At 50.8% G+C, this 27,298-nt stretch overlaps 1 protein-coding gene across 1 annotated transcript; it reads right to left on the bottom strand.

Moving 5' to 3' along the window:
* Positions 1 to 85: 85 nt before the first annotated feature.
* Positions 86 to 21,319, bottom strand: SMPDL3B (sphingomyelin phosphodiesterase acid like 3B; the record flags this gene model as incomplete). Its single annotated transcript, XM_054691179.1, has 8 exons — positions 86 to 460; positions 3,469 to 3,602; positions 3,680 to 3,860; positions 4,858 to 5,030; positions 6,240 to 6,383; positions 8,910 to 9,007; positions 11,160 to 11,373; positions 21,190 to 21,319. Coding segments are annotated over 8 exons (1,449 nt in total), but the record flags the coding sequence as incomplete, so codon positions are not given.
* Positions 21,320 to 27,298: the final 5,979 nt, after the last annotated feature.

Here is a 27,298-nt window from a genome sequence, read left to right as displayed (position 1 = left end):
GCGGGCGCGGAGAAAATGGAGGGAAAGTCCAGCTCTCCGGGGAGCTTCCTTCCATCCCGGAGGCGGGGAGCCTCCCCGGGCCGGCTCAGAGCGCGAGCAGCGCGCGCAGGCCCAGCAGCGCCGCGGGCAGGAGCGCCAGGCCGGGCGCGGGGACCCGGGGGGCGGCCCCGGGGGCGCGCAGGCAGGCGGCGTAGGCGGGGAAGGCCACGGCGCGCATGGCGCACACGTGCTCGGCGCGGCAGCCCTCGCCGCAGACCTGCAGGTCGTAGCTGACCGAGTTGTAGACGTAGTAGCGCTGCAGCGCGCCCTGCTCGCTGGAGATCCGGCTCAGCGCCTGCTGCATGGAGCGGGGGCTTGCGTCGCGCACCCCGTAGGCCTCTGTCACCCGATACTCGAGCTCCCAGCGCGGGGTCCCCTGCGCGTTGGCCTGGCTCAGGTTGACGAAATATGTCACCATGTCCTGGGGACCGAGCGCGAGGTGGGCGGTCAGTGAGCAGCCTTAGGCCTCCACCCCCAGGCCTGCACCTTTCACCCTCCCCCGCCATTCTGTACAGCCGTGATAGGGACCACTGGGCTGCTGAGCATTTGCTGCTGGCCGGCCGCGTAGGCGTGGCCGACCTGATTGAATCTGATGAGGTACCTGCGCTTATTACCCCCCACTTCACAGAGGAGGAAACTGAGGCATGCGAGGTCGTGTGTTTGAGTAGGAAGCTACAAGTGGCAGAGATGGGGTTAGAGTCCAGTTTGTTGACCCCATGGCCAGTGCAGTTTCTGTCCCAGGTACACAGAAGATGATCAGTAAATATTTGCAGAACAGCTGGATTAAAAGCATACAAGGGACTAGGACGCCAAGACCCTGACATTCAGGTACATCTTAAGGGCTAGAATGTGGAAGGGCCCATCTGCCCAAGTTTTGTTTGTTTGTTTTTAAAGATGTATTTATTTATGCATACAAGAACTGGGGTACAGGACAGAGGTGCAGGGGGTGAGAGGATTCACCAGCCGATCTGCCCAGGCTTTATCTCCAGTTAAGATGACTGACCTGCTAGGGCACTAGGAGAGGTAAGAGCAGCTAGTGCAACTTCAGGCTATGCACACTACATATTTCATCTAGTCCCCCACCCCCAACTTGGCCAGGTATTGTTCCTCCCATCTCAGATGAAGTGATAGAACATGGAGCACTCCCAAAGCTCTTAATTGGTGGAGTCAAGATTCACCCCAGATCTGTCCAGCTCCTTCCCTGAGAAGGATGTTGAGCATGCTGAGGGTAGGATGGGGGGTTTCAGCCTGTGAGTGTGTTGGGGGGAAAGGATATCCCGAACAAACACCACAAGTAGGTTTTATGGCCCCCACCCTCACTCCAGATCAAAGCATCCAAGACACCAAGGACTACAAACCCCATAATGTCATCATGCTGGAAACTAAGGGTGGAGTTAAGCTGTCAGGTATTGTATATCACCAGACATGTGAGCCTAGGAGGTCTCGGTTTTTGCTGGCTTTCAGCCTACTATTGGGGTTCAGCTCAGCAGAACTGGTAGGACCCACTCACCAATTTATCTCTCTCTCTTTCTCCCTGAGTTATTAATTTCTTCCTTTCCCTTTTTTTGTAAATAAACCCTTTATTACCTTTCTGTGTGTGCCCACAGGTGAGTCATATTATAAGTCCCTTTTAAGTGCGCAGGTGAGGACCCCACAGTCAGGCAATCCATTTCACATCGTGGTTGCCCTGTAACAAGTCCTTTAGCTAAAACCCTCTGAGTGCCCATGTGGAGAATAGGCCGTGCTCTTAAAAAGCCTCAGGCCTCTTCACACTCTGCATTTATTCTGGAACCAAAGCCCTAGGTTGTCTCATGTATTCCTGCTTGAACGTCCACTCCCAGAGTAAATCTCTATAACCACCACGTCCCCAAGCTCCAGCGTGAACATGCCTCCTCCCTCGGCATCTTCACTTGGATGCCATTTAGATATCCCTAGGTCAACACGTCCCAAACCAGTCTCTGATTTCCTCTCCAAAACCAGCTTCCCCTTCCATTTTAGGAAACGGCACCTTCATCCTCAGGCCAAAGCCAGTTTCCCTGGGCTCCTCTCTTCCTCTCAAGCCCCTGGCCTGTCCCCCAGAAAATCCTGTCTGCTCTGTGTTCAAAATGAGAGGATCTGGCCCTTTTTATCACCCTGCTGCTACCACCCTGGCCTGTGCCATCTCTCAATAGTTACTGGAGTTCCCTTCTAGCTGATGCCCCTGTCCCCTACAGCCTATTCTGTGCAAGCAGACTTGGTGATTTTGTAAAATTCTAAGTCAGAACATTTCATTCTTTCATTTCAAGCTCCCACATCTGGACTCATAATGGCTAGGTGATCTGGCCTTGTCCCTCACCCCTGAAGACCTCAAACACAAGCTCACCCCAGGGCCTTTGACGTTTTTCCCTCTGCCTTCCCCAGATGCTCCATGGCTTGCTCCCTCTGTTTACTCAGAACTCAAGTGTCACCTGTCACTGACATTCCCCACCCCATCTAACAGCACAGGCACCATACCTGTCACCCCGCCTCCTCCTCGCATTTCTCTACATACTGAACTTGCTTATCGTCTGCCTCGTCTCTCTCCTGTAAGATCGGCAGATCCAGGACAGCAGTGGCTTTGTTTTTGTTCATTTATGAGCCTCCTGAGCTTAGCACATGGCAGATGCTAGTACAGTTTGTTGACTAAATTAAGGAATACTCACAAGCACATCCCAGGAGGTGCAACACTGCTTGATGAGTAAGGAGCCTGTTTTAGATGGAAACTAGGAAGCTTCTATCGAAGGGGTGGGCAGTAAACCTGAGGTCCTATTGGGGGAGGTCTTCAGTGACAGATTGAGGAGATCCAGCCTTCTTTGGGGTGGGGGGGCAGCATTGAAGGGTTTTGAGCAGGAAAGAGAGTGCTTTAGAAAGATGAATCTCAGGCCTCCCTGGTGGTGCTATCAAGCTATCACCAGCCACTGCAACATGAGTTCAATCACTGGCCAGGGAGGTGACCCACATGGCACAGCAGACCTCTCCTGTCTCGCCCGCTGCTCCCCTCAGCAGTGTATTTCAGTAGATCCACTTGTTCTGCTCCCCACTCTGTCTCTGGTGAATCTGCTCATGCCTCCACCTCTGGCCTGCACCCCAGTTCTTGCATGCATACAAAAAATAAAACCTTAAAGAAAAAGAAAGATGAATCCCTTCTATAGAGTGTAGCCAATCAGCTACAGCAGGGAGAGCAGGTCAGGGGCTGGAACCCAGGGCAAAGGGAGATTTGGGGAGGAGGAATTGACCTGGCTTGGAAGGATGTAGAGGTGACTGCAGGGTTCTACACCAGAGCTCTCTCTAGAAGGGTGGCAATAAAGTGACCTTCCCGAGGCCCCGGGAGAGTACGGGTTAATGGGGAAAGCATGAGGGAAGACTCCCTCTCCAACCTCCTCTCAGGCCCTGCAGACCCAGGCTCCTCACCTGCAGGCCCAGCGTGGCTCGGTCATACTGGAACACCCGGATGCCTGGATTGTTGGCCCCGTTGACCACTCCAGGCAACGTGGTTTTCCACGGCGTGACCCCAGGTGCGAGGAACATGACGCTGATGGGGGCACCTTGCAGGAGAGACAACAGCACTGAGAGAGGCTGGCAAGAGGAGGGCAGGACTGGCCGTTGCCCTCCAGACGAGTACCTGCGTCATCGTAGAACATCCGGAAGCTGTCAGTGTGGTGGTGCCCGAAGAACTGCCCTGCAATGACCCGATGGTGCTTGCGGACCACTTCCAGGTACTCCTTGTTGAAGCTCTCCCGGAACCAGGCTTTGTTCCGCGTCTTCTCAAAGAACCCCGGGGGCACGTGGCCAATGATGTAGACCTATGAGGAAGGGTGCCCAGGAGCGGCTCAGAGACCCCTTCATTTCCACCTCTCCGACCTGCCCATCCCCCCAAAGGCAAGCTGATAGGCTCAAATGTACCTGCTCCCCAAAGTCCTCCCGTTCCCTCTCCCGGGCAGACTCCGTGTTTTCTGTGTCCAGAATGCACCATGTGCTGCGCGACCCCTGAGTCTGTGCCATTGCTGTGCCTGCCACCTGGGGTGCCCTCCTCCTTTTCTCCTGCTCATCCTCTCAGTTTCCAGGGCAACCCCTCCTGGAAGCTTCCCGACCCTGCGGAGCCCAGGCTGCTTCTCTTGGCAATCTCAGACACTGCAACAACTTCCCTGGCCTGGCTGGGCAGCACATGCTAATTAATGGTCGGGGGAGGCCATGAAGAGCAGGACCTTTGGAGTCATCCTGCAGCTTGGACACCAGCTGTGTCACCAATCTGTGCTTCAGTTCTCTCCCTGGGGGTAGCATCTAATGGGTAGGGGGTTGTGAGCTAAATGAGATCATCCATGTGAAAGCCCTTAGCCGCACGACTGATGCCTAGTGAGTGTTCACAAGCGCCAGCCCCGAGGCCTGCCAGGATTTGTAGGGACACAGGCAAAGGAGAGAGGAGCTGGTCCTGGTGGCCGCCAGCCCTGCAGACTAGATTCGCACATCTCAGGGCAAGGCGTGGCCTGGAGGTCTAGCGTGTGCGGTGTGTGCTACAGCTCTGGACGGAGTGGACGGAGCACTGGACTTGGAGTCTGCAGATGGGGTTCCTAGAGTCAGCCCCCTCTTCTACTACTACTGTCGTCACCCCTCGGGAGCCTCACATCTTCACTGGGCTCTGGGGTCCTGGCCTCATGGCTGTTGTGGGGATAGCAGAAGCTCCCTCCCCTGCCAGGCTGATGAAGGACCCTCTGGAAGGTGGTCATCTCAGGTGGGTGGGTGAGTTTGGAGGTGAGAGATCGCTCAGGAAGTGCCCCAGAGGGGAAGGAGAGACACCCTTACCATTTCCTTATCTTGGGACGCATTGGTCAGCACGTCTTCCAGCCACTGGAACTGCCAGCCGGGGTCGACCATGCCGTCCGTCTGCTCGTTGTTGCTATAGTACAGGTTGGTGTTGAGGACCACAATTCGCCCCGCCCTGCCGGGCCCTGACAGCTTCTCAGAGTAGAAGGCACCTAGGACAGACAACCAGGGAAGCTCTGAAGTGTCCGCTGCCTCTGACCAGATGCACCTCTGCCCCCTCCATTTCACTCTCCCCACTTCTCCTTCCCTTGCATCTCCCCCCCGCCCCCATCTTCCCCATAGGAGGGGCATCGTGGGGAAGACCAAAGGCTCCAGTGCAAGGCTGCCTGGCTCTTTCATTTATCAGCTGTGCAACCCGGTTACTTCACTTCTCTGCCTCATCTGTAGAGTGAGAATAATAGGAGGTGATGTTTGCCCGCTTAAAGCAGGGATAAAGGTCCACCTTCAACCCTTTCCACTCTGGTCTCTGCCCCTATGGACTAAATCAGTTGCATTTCTGTGTTGCAGGCTTCCGGTTGGGTTTGGTCAGTGAGGACCCCAGCAGCAGGGGGCTGGGGGAATAGAAGAGTAGATCAGGGCTACCTTGGCATGATTGTGTCTCCAGACCTGTAGTTCTCAACCAGGTGATTCTGCACCACCCCCACCCCCCTAGGGAACATTTGACCTTGTCTGGAGTCATTTGGGGTTATTGCGCCTGCAGGTGTTATCAGCATGTAGTGGGTAGAGGCCAGGGATGCCACTGTACATGCCACCAGGATGTTCCCCACACCAAGAACTATATGGCCCGAAATATGAGTAGTGGAAAGGTTGGAAAACCCTGATGAAGGTCACAGCCCCCTGCCTGGGACTGTTGCAAGAAGTCTAGTTTTGTGCTGAGGGCAGGCCTGCGCTCAGTAAGTGCTCAATAAATATTCACTTTGGGTCCTCAGCAGGGGCTTAAGATCAGCCGAGACTCCTCTTCTAAGCTGGGTGACCTAGGCCAAGAGACTTGGTATCTTCAAACCTCAGCTCCTTATCTATAAAATGGGCATCATATCAGTGACCTTTGTGACTTTGGCACACTGGAAGTGTTTACAGTAGCAAATGGTGATAGTAACTTTTTTTTTTAAGATTTATTTATTTATTTGTTTGTTTGTTTGTACAGGCCAGATGCACGGGATGGTGAGAGGATTCACCAGAGACAGAGTGGGGAACAGAACAGGCAGACTGATGAAATACACTGCTGAGGGGAGCAGCGGGCGACACAGGAGAGGTCTGCTCACCATGTGGGACCCTCCCCGGCAGGCCGGGATCGAACTGGCACTGCAGAACACAGTGCGGTGCTCAACTGCCTGCACCACCAGGGGAGACCCTGATAGTACCTTTTTTGAAGAGAGCAACGGATTCATTACTGAGCCAGGGTCTCCACATTTCTGCTACCCTGTTGTAGATATTGTTGCTCTTCGGTGGGAACTGGTTTTTGGGGTGAAAGTCGTGATTTCCCAAAGCAGCGTAGACTTTAGTATCTGGGTGGGAAAAAGAAACACAATAATGTGTATGAGAAAGCACTCTGTGGAGTTCAACATTTCCAGCTGGCCACCAGCCAGCAGCGCTAATAGGAGGGGCACAGGCACAGGTAAGGAAAACACAGAGAAGCTGAAACCACACTCGATAGATCTGGTGGGTCTTTACTCAGGCCTGGGGGTGCAGAGCAGGGAGTCCCATTGCTAACTCCACCCCCAGCAGAGAGTTTTCCAGTCAGAAAGGAAACTTCAGCTGACGAGAAGGAGAAAGCAAGATCTAAATCAAAATAATGTTGAGACCTGTTATTGGCCACTTGGCAATTTAGTGTTCTTGTTCTCCTCATTCCAGATCCACCTGACTAGGGGACAGGATCTGGTTCACCCCTGGAGGACTTCTGAGTTCACTGCTTCCCGAGTCAATGAGCATTTATTTATTTTCTTAAAAGATTTGTTTATTTATGCATACAAGAGCTGGGGTACAAGCCAGAGATGTGGGGGGTGAGAGGATTCACCAGAGACAAAGTGGGGAACAGAACAGTCAGACTGACTGAAATACACTGCTGAGGGGAGCAGCAGGCGAGGCAGGAGAGATCTGCTTCACCATGTGGGTTTCTCCCTGGCCAGCCGGGGATCGAGCTCGTGCTGCTGCAGAGGCTGTGGATTGCTTCACAGTGCGGTGCTTAACCCCTTGCGCCACCAGGGAGACCCTCAATGAGCATTTATTGAGCTCCAAGTGTGTGCTGATGCATAGACCGGGGGAGGAGTTGTGGGGGGGGCGCCCAGTCTCCAGGTCAAGTTCCAGAGGCCTTGCAGTGGAGTAGGGTTGGCAGGTACTGAGTAAGGAGAGATGTGGGGGTTGTCAGCAAAGGGAAGAGCCGCTTGCTGTGGATGAGGCGGGGGTCAGGGGAGGCCCACTGAGGAAGTGGAGGGTGAGACCAGGAAGAGGAAGGGCGTCCTTGTTCTCACCTCTGCAAGTGGTTGTGTCTTATCACTGAGTCTGGGAAGCACTCTGCGTCATACTTCAGTTGATAACAATTTTTTTCCCTAGCAATACATACAATAATGATGCATCTGACAGTTGATGGCACCTTGGATATTAGGCCTTTCAGTAAATATGCAAGTGCATTATAACCTAGAAAATCTTATCATCTATGCTTGTATGTTAAACCATCATTTTCTTATCCATTATTTCATTTTTATTCCGGAAGCCCATGTGGAGCAGAGGAACGTGTGCTGAGCTGGACCTGAGTTTGACTCCCTCCCTGAGAACTGACTAGCTTTGAGCCATAGGTTCCTTGTCTAGAATTGAGGATAATATCTGTCATTGAGAGTGGGGGGGCAGGGAGAGAATGTCCTCATTTGACCCTAAGTAGTGACTTCTGCTGGAAGGACGAACAAGGACAAGCATGTCTGAGTTGGGTTGAGTTACACAGACTAGAAACATCTACACAACTCTGTGTAAAACAGCTCTGTGTAAATTGAGGGAAGGAGGTTGCCTCGAGGACAGACATGGTTGGTGACAGCAGCTCAGCCCCCCTTCTGGAGTGACAGCGGACATGGTGGAGAAGAGCAGGTGCTCACCTAGGATTTGCATCCCCACCTTTGTGTTCACCAGCTTACTTGACTCCAAAGCTCTCATTTCTCATGGTAAAACTGAGATAGTAATAGCATCTCTCTAGAATCACATGACAGCGAATGAACCGAGGCATACAGTATTCTTGGAGGAGCGCCTGACACTTAGCCCTCTACACGTAAGGTATTGCTGCTGCTGCTGCTGCTGTTAATTATTTTAATGAACATTATATATGTCTGGGTCCTGGCAACCCATGACTAAGATCTCTAGAGGAAGTAGCTGCACCAGAACTCAAAGGAGGGGGCTGCTTTCTCAGGCCCCTAGCTGGCAGCTTATGAACCTGATTCAGCCCCCAGTGGGCACAATCCGCTTAAAAACATTTTCAAGGGCCAACAGGTGAGACATCCAAATCCCTTCTCCCGGTCATGTCCCGTAGGCTGCTGCCATAATCACTCACAGTTCTGCTTGCTCCTCCAAGCTCCAAAGTCTTTCAAACCACCAAAAACAATACCTTGGCTGGAAACCAGCATCTCCTGAAGGTCCTAGCATGGGGATGGTTTGAAAGCAATGAGTGGCAACAGCAGGCCAGAGCTGGACATGGAATTTGCACACATCCACATGAGACTTACCCCAGGGACACTGCAGCACATGCCAGGGTATATAGCTGCAGACACCTGAGGAGGGGCTGGGAGTCTGGTGTCCACCAGCAGGGCCAGAGGCAGTGAGAGCTTAGACATTCCTGCTAATGGGGTTCTGTGTGTGTCCAGGGCTGCTGAGCTGCGCGTCCCTTGCAGCTGTTGGAGGGTAAGAAGTGAGTGCCGTGGAGTACCCTGGGGACCCGGCCTACAGCCGTCACTGTCGGGATAAAGGTCATTCCTCTGGATCTTGCTGCCATTGTCCCACTGTGCCCGATACTGCGGGGGCCAGGAAGTGCTGTGGGGGACGGAGAGTGTTACCTGGAAAGACCTCTCTGATGAGCCTGGTCAGGCGTTCCACGATTCCCAGCACCACTGCCTCTCCCAGGTTCTCATCGGGCACATGAGGGGTGTCATCCCTGCAAAACACCACAGTCAGCTCGGGTGGGCAGCTCGGGAAGGCACAGAGAAGAGCAGGGGACGGCTCTGCCCTGAGACAAGGAACTGGGACTGCGGGGGGATGGCTAGGCTCGAGTTGGGGCTCGTGCAGAACAGAGTTCAAACCCAGGCTGTGCCACTGCTGTGGGTGCCCGGCCGGTCATTTAACCTCTCTGAACCTCCATCAGCTCACCTGAAATAGGGATAATAACAGTACCTACTCAGTGTGTCTCAACAAAGGGGGGAGATTATATATTTGGAATGTAGAACAGCAGCTGTTAGGTGACAGTTAATATTAGTCTTATTTAGAGTGGGGAGCTGTAGAATTCCAGTTCCATCTGTAAACCCCCAAGGAGCTCAGCATAGAGAAAATGCCTTAGTCCATCCTTTCTTGGAGGGTTCTAAGGATTCTGAAGCTGACTTTGGAGCACAGAGTACAGACTGACACTGCAGCAGATCCAGGACCTGTGCCAGGACCATTTAATCCCATTTGACCCAACTTCCTGGACCCACCTTGGAGATGCTTGAGAGAAGGAGAAAGGGGAAGGTGGGGCTTGGGAACAATCTAAGGCCTGAGGACTCTGCTGGACCAGGCAAGTGAGGAAGGTGCACCCAAGTCCTGGCCCAGGGACGTTAATTAGCTTACCTGCATTGTCCCGCTCCCGGCGCTCACCCTGGCTCTCTTTGCCAGGCGCTTTCCATGTGCACACCCATACCTACTAATTTGTTCCTTGTAATAACCCTACCACATAAGCGTGTTATTAGCCCCCTTAGACAGATAAGGACATAAAGGTACAGGGCCTCCCGGGTGGCCTAGGTGTTAAGTCTCAGAGCTGTCACCTCTATGGCCTGAGTTGGATCCCCAGCCAGGGAGATGACCCACATGGCGCAGCAGACCTCTCCTGTCTCACCCTCTTCCCCTCAGTAGTGTTTCTCAGTAGATCTGCCTGTTCTGCTCCCCACTCTGTCTCTGGTGAATCCTCTCACCCCCTGCACTGCTGGCCTATACCCCAGTTCTTCTATGCAAAAAAAATATATATATATATATATATTGAGGCACAGAAAGGTGAAGAATTCTGCCTAGAGTCTACCACTAGACTAGAAAATGGGGAGCCAGGATCTGAAACCAGTGTGGTTCACACTCAGTGCGGCTCACACCTCCTATTGTGTCTCTGAGACACGCATTAGGGCAGTAAGAGGAGCCTTTTACCCCTGTCCTTCTGAGGAACAGATTAGAAATCCAAAGACTTCATGACAAAATTCTACTTTTCTTCCTAGTTTGGAAGCTCTAATTCAGTCTGATAGAAAACACATTCATTTTCTACAAGTGATCTTTCCAAGGGATTCCTCTCCCCAAGAAGTCAAGTTTCTTAGAAATTGAAGAATTATTGGGGGGCCTGGAGGCCATCTCATCCAGTGTCATGGACCTCTGCAGGTCCCAGAGCGTTCCCAGGAAAACCAGGCTTCCGTTCAAGGGCCATGAATTTCCTGTGAGTCTTTCAGAATGTCCCCTGTTTGTCCTAGGGCCCCTCCTCGGAGAATTCAGAAGCTCGCCCCGCCCCCCATACACACACATCAAGAATCCTCAATGGAGCGAGAGTCGAGGGCCATGGCCTGCAGCTCATTCTCTTCTTAGAAAGATCCCTGAGGCCCGGGGAAGCTCAGGCCCCTCCAGAGACACATTTCCTGAGTGCCCAGTCTTGCCCCACCCCTGCCCGCCCGAGTGTCATTCCTGCTCACTCTCACGTCATACTGAGGAGCCACTGGGGGCATTGGCTTGATCTTTCCTTATAGAAACAGAAGTGTCCACTGAGGTTGGAAGAGGCAGCCAGAAGCCAGAGGCCCAGCCAGCCTTCCTCGCCTGCTCCCTGCTTCGCCACTTTCTGCAGGAAGTCCTCCCCCGTCCTGCAGATGAAGTCAGGTGCCCCATGAAGGCACCACGTCCCCTCCCCCGTGACCTCTCCTCTCTGGAATGTAATGGTCAGAGGGCTTGTTTGCATCGCCCACTAGACCATGAGCTCCTTGAAGGGGAGTCCAGGTTGCCCTCATTTCAGTTCCCCAGGAGTGAAGGGGGGCCTTGAGTGAGCGACAAGGGGCCCGGGGAAGGGCAGCTGTGATCCCGATTGCTCTCACCCAGTCCAGAGGATGAAGTCTGGCTTCGGCTCAATCTCCTTCATGGCCTGGATGGAGGAGTTGATGAGGACCCAGGGAGAATCGCAGAGGTAATCACCCCAGGGGCCTGCGTTGGGCACTGGCTGGGAGCCGGCTGATGGGCACACCCGGAAGGGGGCTCCGGATGCATTGTAGTTGGGGTCAAGGTGCAGGTCAGAGATGTGCCAGAACTTCCCTGCAGGGGAAACAAAGCCCTCCCTCAATGCTGGGCCTCCTGTGAGCCTGGTAGGGGAAGACGTCTGGGGCAGCCCTGAGCTGGGGAGGGGGTGCTGCACAGGTGAAAGGACGTTTTCTCTGAGCCCAGGGCACAGAGAAAAGGGCCATGGGTCTGGCTTTGTCCGTGGAACAGAGCAGAGCAGGGAACAGACTCTGCTCCGTTCCTGGCCTGTGATCTTCGACAAGGTTCTTTGCATCTCCTCACCCAGGCAGCAACATGAGGGACTGGGCTGTGTGACCCCACGAACCCTTTTGGAGTTCAAAGCAGAATGCTTGTTTTAAAGCAAAGGGAAGAGTATTGAGGTTAAGTGCTGGGGCTCTAGAGTCACATACTAGCTGTGTGACCTTCCGTGAGTTGCTTCACCTCTCTGAGCCCACAACTGGAGCCACATCTTATCATGTTCCAGGGAAATACATATATTATCTGACCTGAGAAGAAAAGGCTTACACACCAAATGAACTATAAGACCTTGTCCCAGCAAAAACCTGGGGAATATTTGTGGAAATGGAGTGCCGGGCCAGAGAAGAAGGGACATAATGTCAGGTGGGGCTGAATTCCTCATGTGGGTGTGTTTGTCAGTGCTTCTGGGTGCAAGCTGGCAGCTGGGAGTGGTCCTGTTTGCCATGGAGGTTGACCAAAATCAAGACTCAGCTCTAAATCAAGGGAGCCTGAAATGCCAAAAACCTCTCGGTGTGATACAGAGAAGAGAATGCACAGTAGTGTCAGGGTGCAAAGGAAATCATCTTGTAGCCCTCTTGGTCCTTCTAAACTGGCAAATAATCAAACAAGCATCAGACAGATTGATGAGGAAAAGGCCAAAAATGTTTAAAAATAACATGAATACCTCCAACATGGGCGGGACCAGCACAGCTGAGTTACTTGCCCACGTGGCTGCAGATGCCATTTAAAAGGCTCAGCTGGGCCTCCCTGGTGGCGCAAGGGGTTAAGGTGCAGCACTATGAAGCTATCAGCAGCCACTGCAGCGTGAGTTCCATCCCTATCCAGGGAGCTACCCACATGGCGCAGCAGACCTCTCCTGTCTCGCCTGCTGCTCCCCTCAGCAGTTTATTTCAGTAGATTTGCCTGTTCTGTTTCCCACTCTGTCTCTGGTGAATCCTCTCAACCCCCACCCCACCCCAACCCACCCCATCCCCGCACCTCTGGCCTGTACCCCAGATCTTATATGGATAAATAAATAAATCTTTTAAAAAAGTGATCTTTTAAAAAAATAAATAAACAAATAACTCAGCTAAGACAAGGGAGGCCAGTTAGGGAGTTTACCAAAGAAAGTACAGTAAACAGGGCCTCCCCGGTGGCGCAGCGGTTGAGCGCTGGGTTGCGAAGCTGCCCGCGGCCTCTGCGGTGCCGGCTCGATCCCCGGCTGCTCCCGGCCACCGAAGGAGGGTCCCACGTGGCGCGCAGACCCCTCCTGCCGCCCGCTGCTCCCCTCAGCAGTGTACTTCGGTCCTTCTGCCTGCTCTGCTGCTCCCCGCTCTGGCTCTGGTGAATTCTCTCACCCTCCCGCGCTTCTGACTGTACCCAGTGCATGTATAAACAAAAAAGCAAACAAACAAACAAATAAATAAAACATGCCTCTATAAAAAAAAAAAAAAAAAAAAAAGAAAGTACAGTAAACATAGGTGTGCAGATTTCAGTTCTGCCTTCTCCAGGGACAAAAGAGAAGATCAGGTCTTCTTGGTACAATCAAGGTGCTTTTCAAAAGTAACCTCCACCCAGCTTGAGGGCCCCTCCCGTGAAATCAACCTTTTGCTAAAAAGACATATTTTAGGGCGGTAGGTTTTGCTCCCCTACATAAGCTATGTGGAACAAAGTTATCATCTGTACCCAGCACCGCCTGCTGTAAGAAGTTCAATAGGGTTTCTTGATGGAGAGCTTCACAGGTGTAACTTCTGCCCTAAGTCCTGGCTTTCTGGCTCAGACAAGGTTGGGGGCTGGGATTTCCTCATTCTGCACTATTTTTGTCACTTCTTCCTTTTCTTGCGTCACTCAGAGCCAACAGTCAACCTTCCCCTCCCCTCCAGGACACTGGACCTGGGCCTGGATTCTTCTGTTGCTTTTAGAATTTAATAGCCAGGGTGACACTCAAGCCATAGAACATTCAGTGTGACTCTAGGACAGGCCTGCCTGTCAAGTCCCATCCTTGATCCTCACTCCCTGACATTTTCCTCAGATGCTTCTGAACATCTGGTCTAAATCTGGTCTCAGGACAGTCTCAACTCTTTGCTCACACTAGGTGCAAATGACTGAGAGGATTACTCTTTTAGGCCCTATACAGCCTCTTCAACCCAGCCTTGGAGGCACTGTTCATTATCCCCATTTTACAGATAAAGAGTCTAACAAAGGTCAAGAGATCAGCTTTCCTGGGACCACATGGGAAGTGCTGGGGGTGCTATGGCTCCTGAAGCTCTCCCAGAGAGATGTGATTGCTAATGAGGTAAAATTAGTGCTTTTTAATTATATTTTTTAATATTTATTTATGCATATAAGAACTGGGGTACAGACCAGAGATCTGCAGGGGGGTGAGAAGATTCATCAGAGACAGAGTGGGAAACAGAACAGGCAGACTGACTGAAATACACTGCTGAGAGTGTTAGGGGGAAATGATGTCCTGAGTTAATCCCATACAGGCTTTGTGGACCCCACCCCCACTCCAGACTAAAGCCATCAAGACATTGGGAAAGACAAATCCCATCACCACCAAAGGGAGGGTGGCTGGGACCTGAGGGTGGAGTTGGGCAGCCAGGTTGGATATAAAAACCAAACACGTGGGCCTTGGGGCGCTCGCTATCGCTCGCCTCCTGGCTTCACGGCTCCTGGCTCGCGGCCAGCTCTCAGAGCGCCATTTTGGGATTCCTGATCGGCGGATCGGGTAGGACTCATTTAAAACTTTGTCTCCCACTTTTCTCCTTGAGCTGTACATTTCTTCATTTCCCCTTCCCTTGTAAATAAACCTTTTATTAACCTTTTGCGTGTGCCTGCAGTAGAGCATTGGTAAGTCCTTTTAAGCGCGCGGGTGAGGACCCACAGTCAGGCACCCCGTTTTGTATCGGGGTTGCTCTACAACAAGAGGAGCACCGGGCAAGACAGGAGAGGTCTGCTGTGCCATGTGGTTTAGCTCCCTGGCTAGGGATTGAACTTGTGCTGCAGAGGCTGCAGATTGCTGCATAGGTTGTTTCTTAGCCCCTTGCACCACCAGGGAGGCTCAGTGCTTTTTAATTTTAGATGTCTTTTTTGAGACAGTCTATGCCTGCATTCTAATTTTTTACCCAAACTAAGAGACTTTATTTATAATGGCAGAAATTCAAACTTCTCACACAAACCATGATCATTAATATATGTAAAATGATTTCTACAGGGGCAAAGTCCTAAGCTAGAGGAAAGAAACTCACTTCAGCTCTAAATGGGCAGAGTGGGTGGGATTTCCTGTTGTGTTGGACAACACCACACTGACAAACAGGAGGCATGGGGCAGGCTACATAATGCAGGATGCTGCTGAAGAGCAAGATCCTGGCCCTTTTATTTACACACGTAATTGGTTGTAAGGAGATTAAGGAGATAAAAGAAAGGGGAAGGGTGTAGAAGATTAGGGATTGTGAGTCTGCCCTCCAGGCACTTCTAATCTACTTGATGACACACCCTAATCCCCAGCCATGGTTCTAATCTTATCAACATGCCGCTCCACTGATCAACTTCTGGGGTCCCTTGTCATACATTGGTCCTCGGCCCCCTGGGCATTCCCGGTCATACCTCATGATGTATAAGTCGGGAGTATGTGTTATGCACCATTCCTCAGCTCCCTGGGCATTCTGGACATAACTCCTGATGCACACGTTATGCATGGTGCTCAGCCCCCTGGGCATTCTGGACATCCCTCGTGATGCATAACTTTCCCAGTGTGATCCAGCTTTGTACTCTGGTTTGATTTGAAGGGCTTAAGGGTTGGGCTCCTGTTCCTAACTGGCCAGACCACTTTGAGCCTGTTTAGGTGACAAAGTGGCAGCCGAAGCCCCAAGCCCCTGCACTGCTACAGTGAGTCACGTCCAGGCTGGCCAGGCCTGATGCAGTCCGAAGTCCTTTGCCTTGCTCTCTGGTCTGTGGTCCTTAGTCCTTTGAACACTGTGGTAGAGACCACTCCCTGTCTCAAGCAGTCTCTTTCTCAATTAACCACAAACAAATAGCAGTTCTGCCTCTTTGACATCAGCCCTTAAAATAGTCAATGAGTAGGTCAGATGGGAATTTCTCCATTTCAGAAATTCCTTGTTAGCTAATCGAGGCTCAAGTGTCAGCTGTTGATTTGTCTCTTCCTATAAGTCCAAGCTAACCACTGAATCTCCTTCCAGCCTCGCTGGCATTTCCTAGTGACGTGTGTGCGTGTGCGTATATGTGCGTCCCAGACCTGACTCCAGGAGAGGCCAAGATAGTGGAAAGAACCTTACAGACCCCTCCAGCAGGGGCTTCACACCCTTGGCCCCCAGGCTCCTTAACATTGGAGGGGATCACAGGGATTACAGGTTTATTCATTTTATCCTTGAGGCCATTTTCTGTGTAGTGTGATTCTTAAGCCCATTTCACAGATAAGGAAATGGGTCTCAAACCCATACCTCCTGCCTCCAGAGCTGGGATGGAATATTGATTCAGAGCCTCCAGAAGTTGGCGTTTATACTTAGAACATTACCCATATAAGAAGAATAACAGGCTTCTGTGAAATTAGTGAGAAATTAAGCTCTCATTATCGTGTCATGAAAAAGGGGGTTGGCACAAGGACCCCCCCTATGGGAAGTGGGTTATTTGGTTTCTAATCCAGGCTCCTCTGTATGTTGGCTGTGGGACTCTGCATAGGCCAGGTGGCCTCACTGAACCTGAAGGTGTTTCCTGTCTGACCTTCTCTTTGTGAACATCAAATAAAAATAGTGAAAGAGAAAGTGCTTGCCCAGAAGAATCCCAGCACACCAGTTTGTCTCTGGAGATTACTCCCGGCTCCCCAGATTACTCACTTGGGGTGACACCAGAGGGCGTGGTATTGGGCACTTCAGCCCTTTACTCTCTGCACAGAGCTTCTCAAACATTACTCTGCAGATGTCTCACTGGGGGTCTTGTTGAAATTTAGAAGCCTCCCTCTCCTCCTGCCCTCTGTTTGCTCCAGTATGAGAGGCAAATATTGCCTAAAGGTTTTCTGAAGGTCCTGCTGTTACAGGGCAGCCCTGATACAAAACGGGTTGCCTGACTCTGGGTCCTCACCCTGGTGAGGACAGGATTTGTCTTTCCCGATATCTTGATGGCTTTGGTCTGGAGTGGGGGTGGGGTCCACAAAGCCTGCATGGAATTAGCTCAGGACATCCTTTCCCCCTAACACTGCCACTTCTAATGCCCTGTGATTCTGATGGAGGAAAGAACAGAAAACCTGAAGGAGGCATAGCAAGATAGAACCTGACTCACACAAGGAGGTGGGGTAGAGGGGATTACCATGACCATTAACCAGCTATAGCAATCAAGATCCTTAGGCGCCAGTGCCTTATCGCAGGGTAGAAGACCCAAGCAGGGATCAGGCTGCTGTAGGGAGGGTCGGGAGCACAGACCTGAGGGTAAAGATATGGAGATTGGCCCATTGTGGAATCTCTGATTCTGCATAGCTGTCCAATATCAGCGACGTCTAACCACTCACAAAGAGGAGCCCCTCCCCACCAAAGGAAGAGGATAGAACCAAACACTCCCCCCCCCCCGCTCCCCCCACCTTCTCCCCTCCCCCCCCTCAAAGGTGCAGCTCTTTCTGCCCACTTGTGTCTATGCAAGTGTCCTTTATTCTTCTGTTCCCCTTTCCCTAATAAACCTGCTCTTTAAATATAACTAACGTCTCTGTCTCCTGGAGAAACTCACCTGGGAATCTCGCCTCATGCTGCTGAAAGGGGAGCTCTGGTGAAACCTTTCCCAGAGTGAACCCCCAAGGACCCCGCTCTCTAAACCCATCAACTCCAAAACTACATCCGTTCCATGACTTGCTCGTTATTCTGCACAATCCACAACACAGAGCCACTTTGTCTCCATTCAGTCTCTGGCTTTAGAGGCCAAGCAATAACCCCACAGCCTTCCCTTGTAATTCTGCCTCCAAAACGGGGTTCATTTGTTAAAAACCAACATGTACTGACCCCTTGTGTCAACTGCGCGAATTGCCCTCTCTCCACAGCTCATCTCCCGAGGCTGAAAGGAACCAGTCTGTTTCTCTGCAATTAGAAGCTGTAGGGTGAGTGCCATGTGGCAGAGGGTGGTGTGGGAGGAGAGAGACCGACCCGGCAGGCTGGCACCCCACCCAGTCTTGCCTAAGGAAGGTCGAGGTAGAAACCCCACCGTTTTATGCAAAGCATGGCTGCTGTCTATTTGGGCGTCCCACAGTTTCCTGCGCTTAAAGGAAGAGACCCAGACTTTGAAAAAAAACTCGTAGGTGCTGTGGAATTCTTTCATTTAATTTTGCTTTTAAAGTATAGGTTATACATCCCTATATGTTGAAGAAAAAAAAAGTAAATAAAACCCACCATCCCCAGAGGATCCATTACAGGGCATGATGAAGACAGACTGTCCTGCCACTTCCTAGCTGTGATCTTGGGCAAGTGCTGTCTCCCCTGAGTCTCCTTTTCCTTATGGACAATACAGGTATGGTGGTGTAGTGGCAACGGGACCTACTTTACATGGGAGAAATCAAACGGGGTTTTTATTTTTTTTCTTTCATTTGTCAAACCAGTTTTAAAAGGACTGCATATGTCAAGCACGTAAGACAAGCCTGGCACATCATAAATAAATCAATAAACAAATGTCGGCTCTTTCCCTTAGAGATGTGCGTTTACTCCCTGCCCTAGTTCCCTGCCTTGCTATTTTTAGCAGCCCTTTCCGCTCTCTCTGAGCAGCCTCCCAATCCTGAGCTCACATACAAAACAAAGACATCATGGCCATTCGCAGCCCCTACCTGTCTCAGTCCTGGCGGCTACAAGGTGAGCCAGGAAAATCAGCAACCTGAGCAGCCTCATCCTTGAGATCCACCTGCCAGGAGCCTTGGGGTTTCCAGATGCTGTTCACGCCAGTTTCTGTGACTGAGCAGAACTTTCCATCCTGTTACCTCCTGTGCCCAGTTTTCCAAGTCATCTGGTTCCCCTGGCCTTTGCCCAGCAGGGTGTGAGCTGGCTTTGCCCAAGAAGATGCACCAGCCAGGTCTTGGACTCTGAAGTAGAAAGAAGAACCTGTTCTACTAGTTCCTAAGAGCCTGGAAGTACAGCCAGTGACTGTTCAGGAATCCACCCAACCCCATCACAGACAATGTCATCTGCTTTTGGAGTTTTCCCATTGCCCCGCCCTTGCAGAACAAGCCTGTGTAAAATGATTGGTCTTTACCCTCAATGCAACATAACTGTAGTTAGAGATAGAACAGCTTGACCACAGATGAAGCACTATGGCTTCATAGTGCTGAAGCCTAATCCCTTGTGCCACCAGGGAGGCCAGCCCCTGCCTTCAAGAGGAAGCAGTAAACCCTGGACCACATAACCAGTAAAGCATGTTAGGCAGCTGGACTAGCTCAGAGCACTCTTAACTCAGACTGAGGAAAAAGAGAGGGCTTCGTGGAGGAGGGAACAGGGCCTTAAGTTCTTTTACTGTTGAAATTGTCAAACAGTGGGGCCTCCCTTGTGGCACAAGGGGTTGAGATGCAACCTATGAAGCTATCCGCAGCCACAGCAGCGTGAGTTCGATGCCTGGCCAGGGAGAAACCCACATGGCGCAGCAGACCTCTCCTGTCTCACCTGCCGCTCCCCTCAGCAGTGTCCTTCAGTCAGTCTGCCTGTTCTGTTCCCCGCTCTGTCTCTGGTGAACCTTCTCACCCCCTGAACCTCTGGCCTGTAGCCCAGTTCTTGTATGCATCTATAAACAAATCTTAAAAAAAAAAAGAAATTTTCAAACAGAAACAGTAGTAAAAAGGATGGTATAATGGGTCCTCCGGGGTGGCGCAATGCGTTAATATGCAACCTATGAAGCTATCTGCAGCCACTGAAGCACGAGTTCAATCCCCCACCAGGAAGCTGCCCACATGGCGCAGCAGACCTCTGCTGTCTCACCTGCTGTTCCCCTCAACAGTGTATTTTAGTCAGTCTGCCTGTTCTGTTCCCCACTCTGTCTCTGGTGAATCCTCTTACCTCCCCACACCTCTGGCCTGTACCCCAGTTCTTGTATGTATAAATAAATCTTTTTTAAAAAAAAGAGAGAGACTAGTATAATGAACCCCCAGGACCCATCCCCCAGCTATGGCAATTATGAATTTGTGGCCAATTTTACTTCATATGTACCCCCAATCCCAAGCGCCCTGAACTACTTTAAAGCAAATTCCAGAGAATATGTTGTTTTGCCCATAAACACTTTAGTGTAGATCTCTAAAAGATAAGGACTCATTTCCCAACAAAATGATAGACCGAATCTGAAAAATAAAAGTAATTCCTTGCTATTGAAACTGAAACCCAGGGCCTCCCCTGGTGGCGCAGCGGTTGAGCACTGGGCTGCGAAATCTGCAGCGCCTGTTCGATCCCCGGCCCCCGGCGAGGGGCCGACATGGCGTGCAGACTTCTCCTGCCACCCGCTGCTCCCCTTAGCAGTGTGCTTTGGTCAATCTGTTATAGGACAGGGAGATGGGCAGCCCAAACCCCGCAAACCTGCCTATTTTATGTAGGGTTTTGCCATCCGCCGCATCAACACAAAACATGAGACTTTAATGGGAAGGAACTTTAATACAATTAGGAAACAATACAGGAAAGGTAAAGAATTTAGTTTCTAAATCAAGCACCCAAAGTTACCCGTCCCCTCGTGGGTAAAACTCCATCCATATGGGATCGGCCCAGAACAAGGCCCCAAAGCCTGCCACAAGTCTAAAGCATCTTCCAGTGAGTGGGGACCCACAGAAAAGGGTCAGAAACAACCAGACAAGCACGGAAGGAAAAGAGCAAAATCAACATCAAGATAAAAGCTGCCATTGTCACCTCCCCACGGGTCTCACCCCAGTCCACGACCAAAAGACAAGCACAGTTTCTTCACATGTCTCTAGGCTCCATGCGCCTCCTCCAGGTTTCCTTCTGGCTCCATCCTGCTTCCTTCCTCAGTCTCTTCTGCAGCTTCTCCTCTTCCTGCTCAGCTCCACCCTCCCTTGGGTGGGGCAGGGAATCTCCCCCTTTCCTGGGGACCACCCTGTTACACTTCTGCCTGCTCTGCTCCCCGCTCTGGCTCTGGTGAATTCTCTCACCCTCCCGTGCTTCTGACTGTACCCAGTGCTTGTACAAATAAATAAATAAATAAATAAATCTTTAAAAAAAATAATAAAATCAAAACCCAGGCTAAATGGTTAAATTAGTCTCTGCCCCTAAGCGCATAAGGGAAAGGGGAGAAAACTTTGTTTTGAAGCTTGTGTTTTAGACACAACTTATCTGACACAGTCTGAGCAAGTAGAAGCAGGCAACCTTGAACTGAGCTCCAAGGCCGCAAAGACTAAGAATGCGGGGTGGGGGGAGGGGGTGGCTGCTCAGAGGCAGGGTTGCAACTGTTATAGGGCAGCCCCGACACAAAACGGGTTGCCTGACTGTGGGTCCTCGCCCGCGCTTAAAGGGACTTATCAAAGCTCTACTGCAGGCACACACAAAAGGTTAATAAAAGGTTTATTTCCAAGGGAAGGGGAAATGAGGAAATGTACAGCTCAGGGAGGAAAGTGAGAAACAAAGTTTAAATGAGTCCTACCCGATCCGCCGATCTGGAATCCCAAATGGCGCTCTGAGAGCTGGCCGCCAGCCAGGAGCCGTGAAGCCAGGAGGCAAGTGACAGCGAGCCCCCCAAGGCCCACGTGTTTGGTTTTTATACCCAACCTGGCTGCTTAACTCCACCCTCAGGTCCCAGCCACCCTCCCTTTGGTGGTGACGGGATTTGTCTTTCCCATTGTCTTGATGGCTTTGGTCTGGAGTGGGGGTGGGGTCCACAAAGCCTGCATGGAATTAGCTCAGGACATCCTTTCCCCCTAACACACCAAGAGAAATTCAAAACTACAATTGTCTAAAGAAAAGCCTCTTCATATTCCTTCATGTATGAACTTCCATTTATTAACCAGTGAACTTCAGCCAAGTCCATATTTCTTTGCCCCTAGGCCACTTTTTAGCTAATAAAATTTAACTCTGTTCTCCACCTTGTCCCCCAGATTTATATTAACATTACTTCCTTTCTTGGGTCTCCCTGGTGGCGCAAGAGGAAGGACAGCACTGTGAAGCACGAGTTTGATTCCTGGCCAGCCAGGGAGCTGACCCACATGGCGCAGCAGGCCTCTCCTGTCTCACCCGCTGCTCCCCTCAGCAGTGTATTTCAGATTTCACTCAGCACCCCTTTACTGTTCCCCACTCTGTCTCTGGAGAATCCTCTCAACCCCTGTACCTCTGACCTGTACCCCAGTTCTTGTATGCATAAATAAATAAGTCTTAAGATTTATTTATTTATGCATACAAGAACCAGGGTAGAGACCAGAGGTACGGGGGAGGGGGGGGTGAGAGGATTCACCAGAGACAGAGTGGGGAGCAGAACAGGTAGATAGACTGAAATACACTGCTGAGGGGAGCAGCTGGCTAGACAGGAGCCATGGGCGAGACAGGAGAAGACTGCTGCGGCATGTGGGTTGCTCCCTGGCTGGCCAAGGATTGAACTTGTGCTCCAGAGGTTGCAGATTGCTTCATAGTGCTGTGCTTAACACCTTGCACCACCAGGAAGGCCCTATTCCCTTTCTTAAAGGGGGAGAGACTTGATTTTGTCTACTATTTCTTTGCCGATTGATTCATAATAAGCTGGTTTCTGAAAAATCAGATGTCATAACTGCATGCCACTTCCCCTGTATTTTCTATCAACTGGTAGTTAGATCTAGAGGCTTGATGACATTCAGGTTTGATTTGTTTGGTTTTTGGCAAGAAGACTTCTCAGGTGGTCTTGTGTCTTTCCTGCCTTGCATCATGAGGCACAAAATTGGATGATTGCTCCACCAGTGTAATGTGCAGGTAAGAGCCAGGAGAAGGGGCAATACAGGGAAGAGGATGTCCCAGCAGAAGGGGCAAAACACCCGATAAGACAGAGATGTTAAAACATCCCAGGGATTTGTGTTGAGTAATGCTGAGGTTTGGGGTGCTGAGCTGGGGAAGCAGGCAGGAAACAGACCATGCTCAGCTGTTTAAAGAGTTTAAAATGAAAGCTGTGGAAGCCATGGAAGAATCTTAACTAGGGAAGAGAGACAATTCAATTAACATCTTAGAAAGATGGCAGGAAACATTGTGGAAGATGGAGTTTTAGGGAGATCAGCAGGAGGCTGAGACCAAAGAGTCCTGGTGAAAAGTGATGAAGGGGGCCTCCCTGGTGGCGCAAGGGGTTAAGACACAGCACTATGAAGCTACCCGCAGCCACTGTAGCACAATTTTGATCCCCAGCCAGGGGGTGACACACATGGAGCAACAGACCTCTCCTGTCTCACCTGCTGCTCCCCTCAGCAGTGTATTTCAGTCAATCTGCCTGTTCTGTTCCCCGCTCTGTCTCTGGTGAATCCTCTCACCTCCCCCCCCAAATCTCTGGCCTGTACCCCAGTTCTTGTATGCATAAATAAATAAATCTTTAAAAAAAAAGTGATGAAGTCTACACTGGGAAGTGAATAGCTTGTAGTGTGTGTGCTTGGTGTGTGTGTTGGGGGGGAATAAATAGACTGTGGCTGGAGAATTAGTTGAGGTGTTCATTCAGGTTCTCACTGTATATTTTTTAAACCCTGTTCTAAGCAGATAGCAGAGATCCCTTCCCTTAAGGATTTGGCAGAGTGGACAGACACAGCTTCTGAAGACAGCCACCTCCAGGCTTTTGTCCTCTGACCTCCTAGAAGGGATCGCAGGAGGGAAGGAGAAGCAGCACCAACAGGAAAGGAGAGACTAGCCCAGTTAGGCCAGCAGACAGAGGTTGCCAAGTTCCAAAGGTACCCGGACTATCTCCATAACGGGGCAGGTTTCAGACATAAATGAAGTCCTTGGACATTTACTTGGGTTCAATAAATACTGGATGTTTATTACCTGTTGGGCCCTAGGTACACAAAGATAAAGAAAGCAAAGATTTTGTTCCCTTGGAGCTTACAGTCAGCAGAAGGATATTACATAAATGAATCAACAAGGCTCCTGGCCCACCAAAGCCTCTAGGGTCAGAGTTGTAGCAGAACCTGTTGCAGGATGGAATGAGGCAGCCAGTACACATATCAGCAGCACCCACACTCAACTAAAAATCAAAGACTGATCCATGTCTGTGGGTCACCCCAAGGAGAACAGTACCAAGATAACCTCTAAGATTCTCTGATTTCTTCAGATGACATAAAATCTTCACCTTTTACCAAAATAACCACTAATACTTAATTTTCTTCTGGTCCCAAAGAAGAGGGCTCAGAGACCAGTTGCTGTTGATTTAACAAAAATCATGAGCGCAAGGCAGTGTGAGTCTCCTTGGTTCTGAGGCTATGGCCTGGCTTATCTAGGGCACATGGAGGTATGCACGGGAGGAACCCAGGGTCTGGGGGAGGGAGGGCAATCTGCTGCCTGATGACTGAGCAAGGAGTCTGCAATGTCCAGGCTAGAAACTAGAACAAGGGTCAGAGCTCTGAGGGGCCTAGTGCTCGTGATAAACCCATTTGGGCACTGCTAGGGTTCCACTATGTTTTTGACTGAATGGAGGGATTTGTTTTATTTTTTAAAAGATTTATCTGTTTGAGGGGCCTCCCCTGGTAGCGCAGGTGGTTGAGCGCTACGCTGTGAAGCTGTCCACAGCCTCTGCAGCACTGGTTTGATCCCGGCCAGCCGGCAAGGGTCCCACATGGCGCTGCAGACCTCTGCTGTCGCGCCTGCTGCTCCCCTCAGCAGTGTATTTCGTCAGTCTGCCTGTTCTGTTCCCCGCTCTGTCTCTGGTGAATCCTCTCACCCTCCCGCGCATGTGACCTGTACCCCAGTTCTTGTATAAAAATAAATAAATCTTAAAAAAAAAAAAGAGATTTATCTGTTTGTGCATACAAGAACTGAGGTACAGGCCAGAGGTCCTGGGGGTGAAAGGATTCACCAGAGACAGATTGGGGAGCAGAGCATGTAGATTGACTGAAATACAGTGCTAAAGAGGAGCAGCAGGTGAGACAGGATTGGTCTGCTGCGCCATGTGGGTTAGCTCCCTGGCTGGGGATCAAACTGCTGCAGTGGCTGCCAATAGCTTCAGAGTGCTGAGACTTAACCCTTGTGCCACCAGAGAGCCCCCTGGAGGGGATTTATTTTAAACAACTCATTTTGTGGTTAATGTCCCAGAAGCCACTCACCCATTAGTAATCACTGTGCAAGTAGAAAAAGGGATCACCAGACCTTTGTGTGAGTTAGAAAACATGCCTCCATCCCTGACAGATACAGTCAGAGGAACAAGGGGATGTCAGCACCCTCTCAGCCCTCTCCCAGGAACCTAATACCTAAAAGAGAGTGGCTCCTTTCAGGGCCCTGCCTGGCTTGCTGCATGTGTCTGTACTGGGGTTGCTAGAAGAGGTAAGTAAGGCAGAGAAATCTGAATGGTTGGGACTTTACCTTCTTAAGTACAATAGTCTCTTACATAGAATGTTTACTTCGCTCTTGGCAACTAATATCTCCAGAAAAACCCCTGACTCTTAACGCATAAGTGTGTGGTATAAAAGCTGATATGAGGCAAATTTCTCTCTCTCTCTCTCTCTCCTTCTCTCTCTCTCTCTCTCTCTCTCTCTCTCTCTTTGCTGTAATCCTTTCAGACTTTGGCAGTGCATATAAAACAGACACCTTGGTAGCAAAGTCTTCAGAGGCGTGAGAATGGGCAGCTTTCAGGTACAAACTTTGCTCATTCCTGCCTGCAGATTGTGGCTTGAGCTCAAGTCCACAGAGGGCTTAGTCCAAGAAGGTCAAGAACATAGTCATGATAGACTCCATTTTCTAACTTGCACAAAAGCCTGGAGATTCCTTTTTCTACTTGCACAATGATTCCTAATGCATTAGTGGTGGTGGGGCTTCTGGGACATTAACCACAATCTGAGGTGTTTTGGGGCCTCCCTGGTGGCACAAGGGGTTAAGACACAATCTGCGAAGCTGTCCGCAGCCATTGCAGCACAAGTTCAATCCCCAGCCAGGGAGCAGCCTACATGGTGCAGCAGACCTCTCCTGACTTGCCCGCTGCACCCCTCAGCAGTGTATTTCAGTAGATCTGCCTGTTCTGCTCCCCACTCTGTCTCTGGTGAATCCTCTCTCACTCACACACCTGCCCACACATCTGGCCTATAACCCGGTTCTTGTATAAATAAATAAATAAATCTTTTTAAAAAGTTTTATTTATTTATGCATACAAGAACTGGGGTGTAAACCAGGGGTGCAGGGGAATGAGAGGATTCACCAGAAAGAGTGGGGAACAGAACAGGCAGATATACTGAAATACGCTGCTGAGGGGAGCAGTGGGTGGCGTGACAGGAGAGGTCTGCTGCGCCATGTGGGTTGCTCCCTGGCCAGCTGTGGATCAAAATCATGCTGCAGAGGCTGCAGATAGCTTCACAGTTCTGTGCTCAACCCCTTGCACCACCAGGGAGGCCCTAAAAGACTTGTTAACATCAAGTCTAGTCACTCAGAAGAAAAGACATATTGCTCTTTGGCCTTCACTCAGTCAATGAATATTTATCAAGCAGCTTCTGTGTACTAGGCACTGTACCTCTGGGTCCTCTCCCTTGTTCAGTGACATTAACAAACATGGGTACACTGCTTCTAGTATTGTTTAGATGTCTGTTTATAAAGTATATGTATGTACTTGTTCCTACCTTGGGTAAGGAAAGCAAATCACCAACTTGTGAAAAGTCAAATAGTTCTAGACAATGGCAATCGTGGGCAGAATAAGGACGAATGGCATAGGCTACTCATACGCAATGACCAAATAGAAGATGAGGAGAACAGGACGTTCCAAGAACTAATTAGGCAACCATCCTAAAGTTTTGCTCACTTCACAGACTCAACTCCTCTTCTTCTTCTTTTTTTTTTTTTTTAAGATTTATTTATACTGGGTCTCCCATGGTGGCCCACGTAGTTGAGCGCAGCGCTGTGAAGTTGTCCGCAGCCTCTGCAGTGCAGGTTTGATCCTGGCCCGCCGGCGAGAGTCCCACATGGCACAGCAGACCTCTCCTGTCTCACCCGCTGCTCCCCTCAGTGGTGTGTTTCAGTCAGTATGCCTGTTCTGTTAGCGGCTGTCTCTGGTAAATCCTCTCACCCTCCCGCGCATCTGGCCTGTACCCCGGTTCTTGTATGCATGAATAAATAAATAAACTGGGATGTAAGCCAGAGGTGTTGGGGCGAAGGGGGCGGGGATGAGAGAGTTCACCAGATAGAGTGGGGAGCAGAACAGGCAGATCTAGGAAATACACTGCTGAGGGGAGCAGCAGGTGAAACAGGAGAGGTCTGATGCGCCACGTGGGTAGCTCCCTGGCCATCGGGGATCAAACTTGTGCTGCAGTGGATGGCATTAGCTTGATAGCCCTGTCTTTAACTCCTGCGCCACCAGGAAGGCCCCTAATAAATATATATATTTTAAAGATTTATTTATTTATACATACATGCACTGGGTACAGTCAGAAGCGCAGGAGGGTGAGAGAATTCACCAGAGCCAGAGCGGGGAGCAGAGCAGGCAGAAGGACCGAGGTACACTGCCAAGGGGAGCAGCCAGCGGCAGGAGAGGTCTGCGCGCCATGTGGGACCCTCCTCCGGTGGCCGGGGAGCAGCCAGGTATGGAACCAGCGCTGCAGAGGCTGCGGTCAGCCTCGTAA

This window comes from Talpa occidentalis, unplaced genomic scaffold (genome assembly GCF_014898055.3).
Source record: "Talpa occidentalis isolate TD23 unplaced genomic scaffold, MPIMG_talOcc4v2.1 talOcc4.9, whole genome shotgun sequence".
Classification (NCBI taxonomy): domain Eukaryota; kingdom Metazoa; phylum Chordata; class Mammalia; order Eulipotyphla; family Talpidae; genus Talpa; species Talpa occidentalis.
Note: the sequence above shows the minus strand (reverse complement) of the source record. Positions and strands in the feature narration are given on the sequence as shown.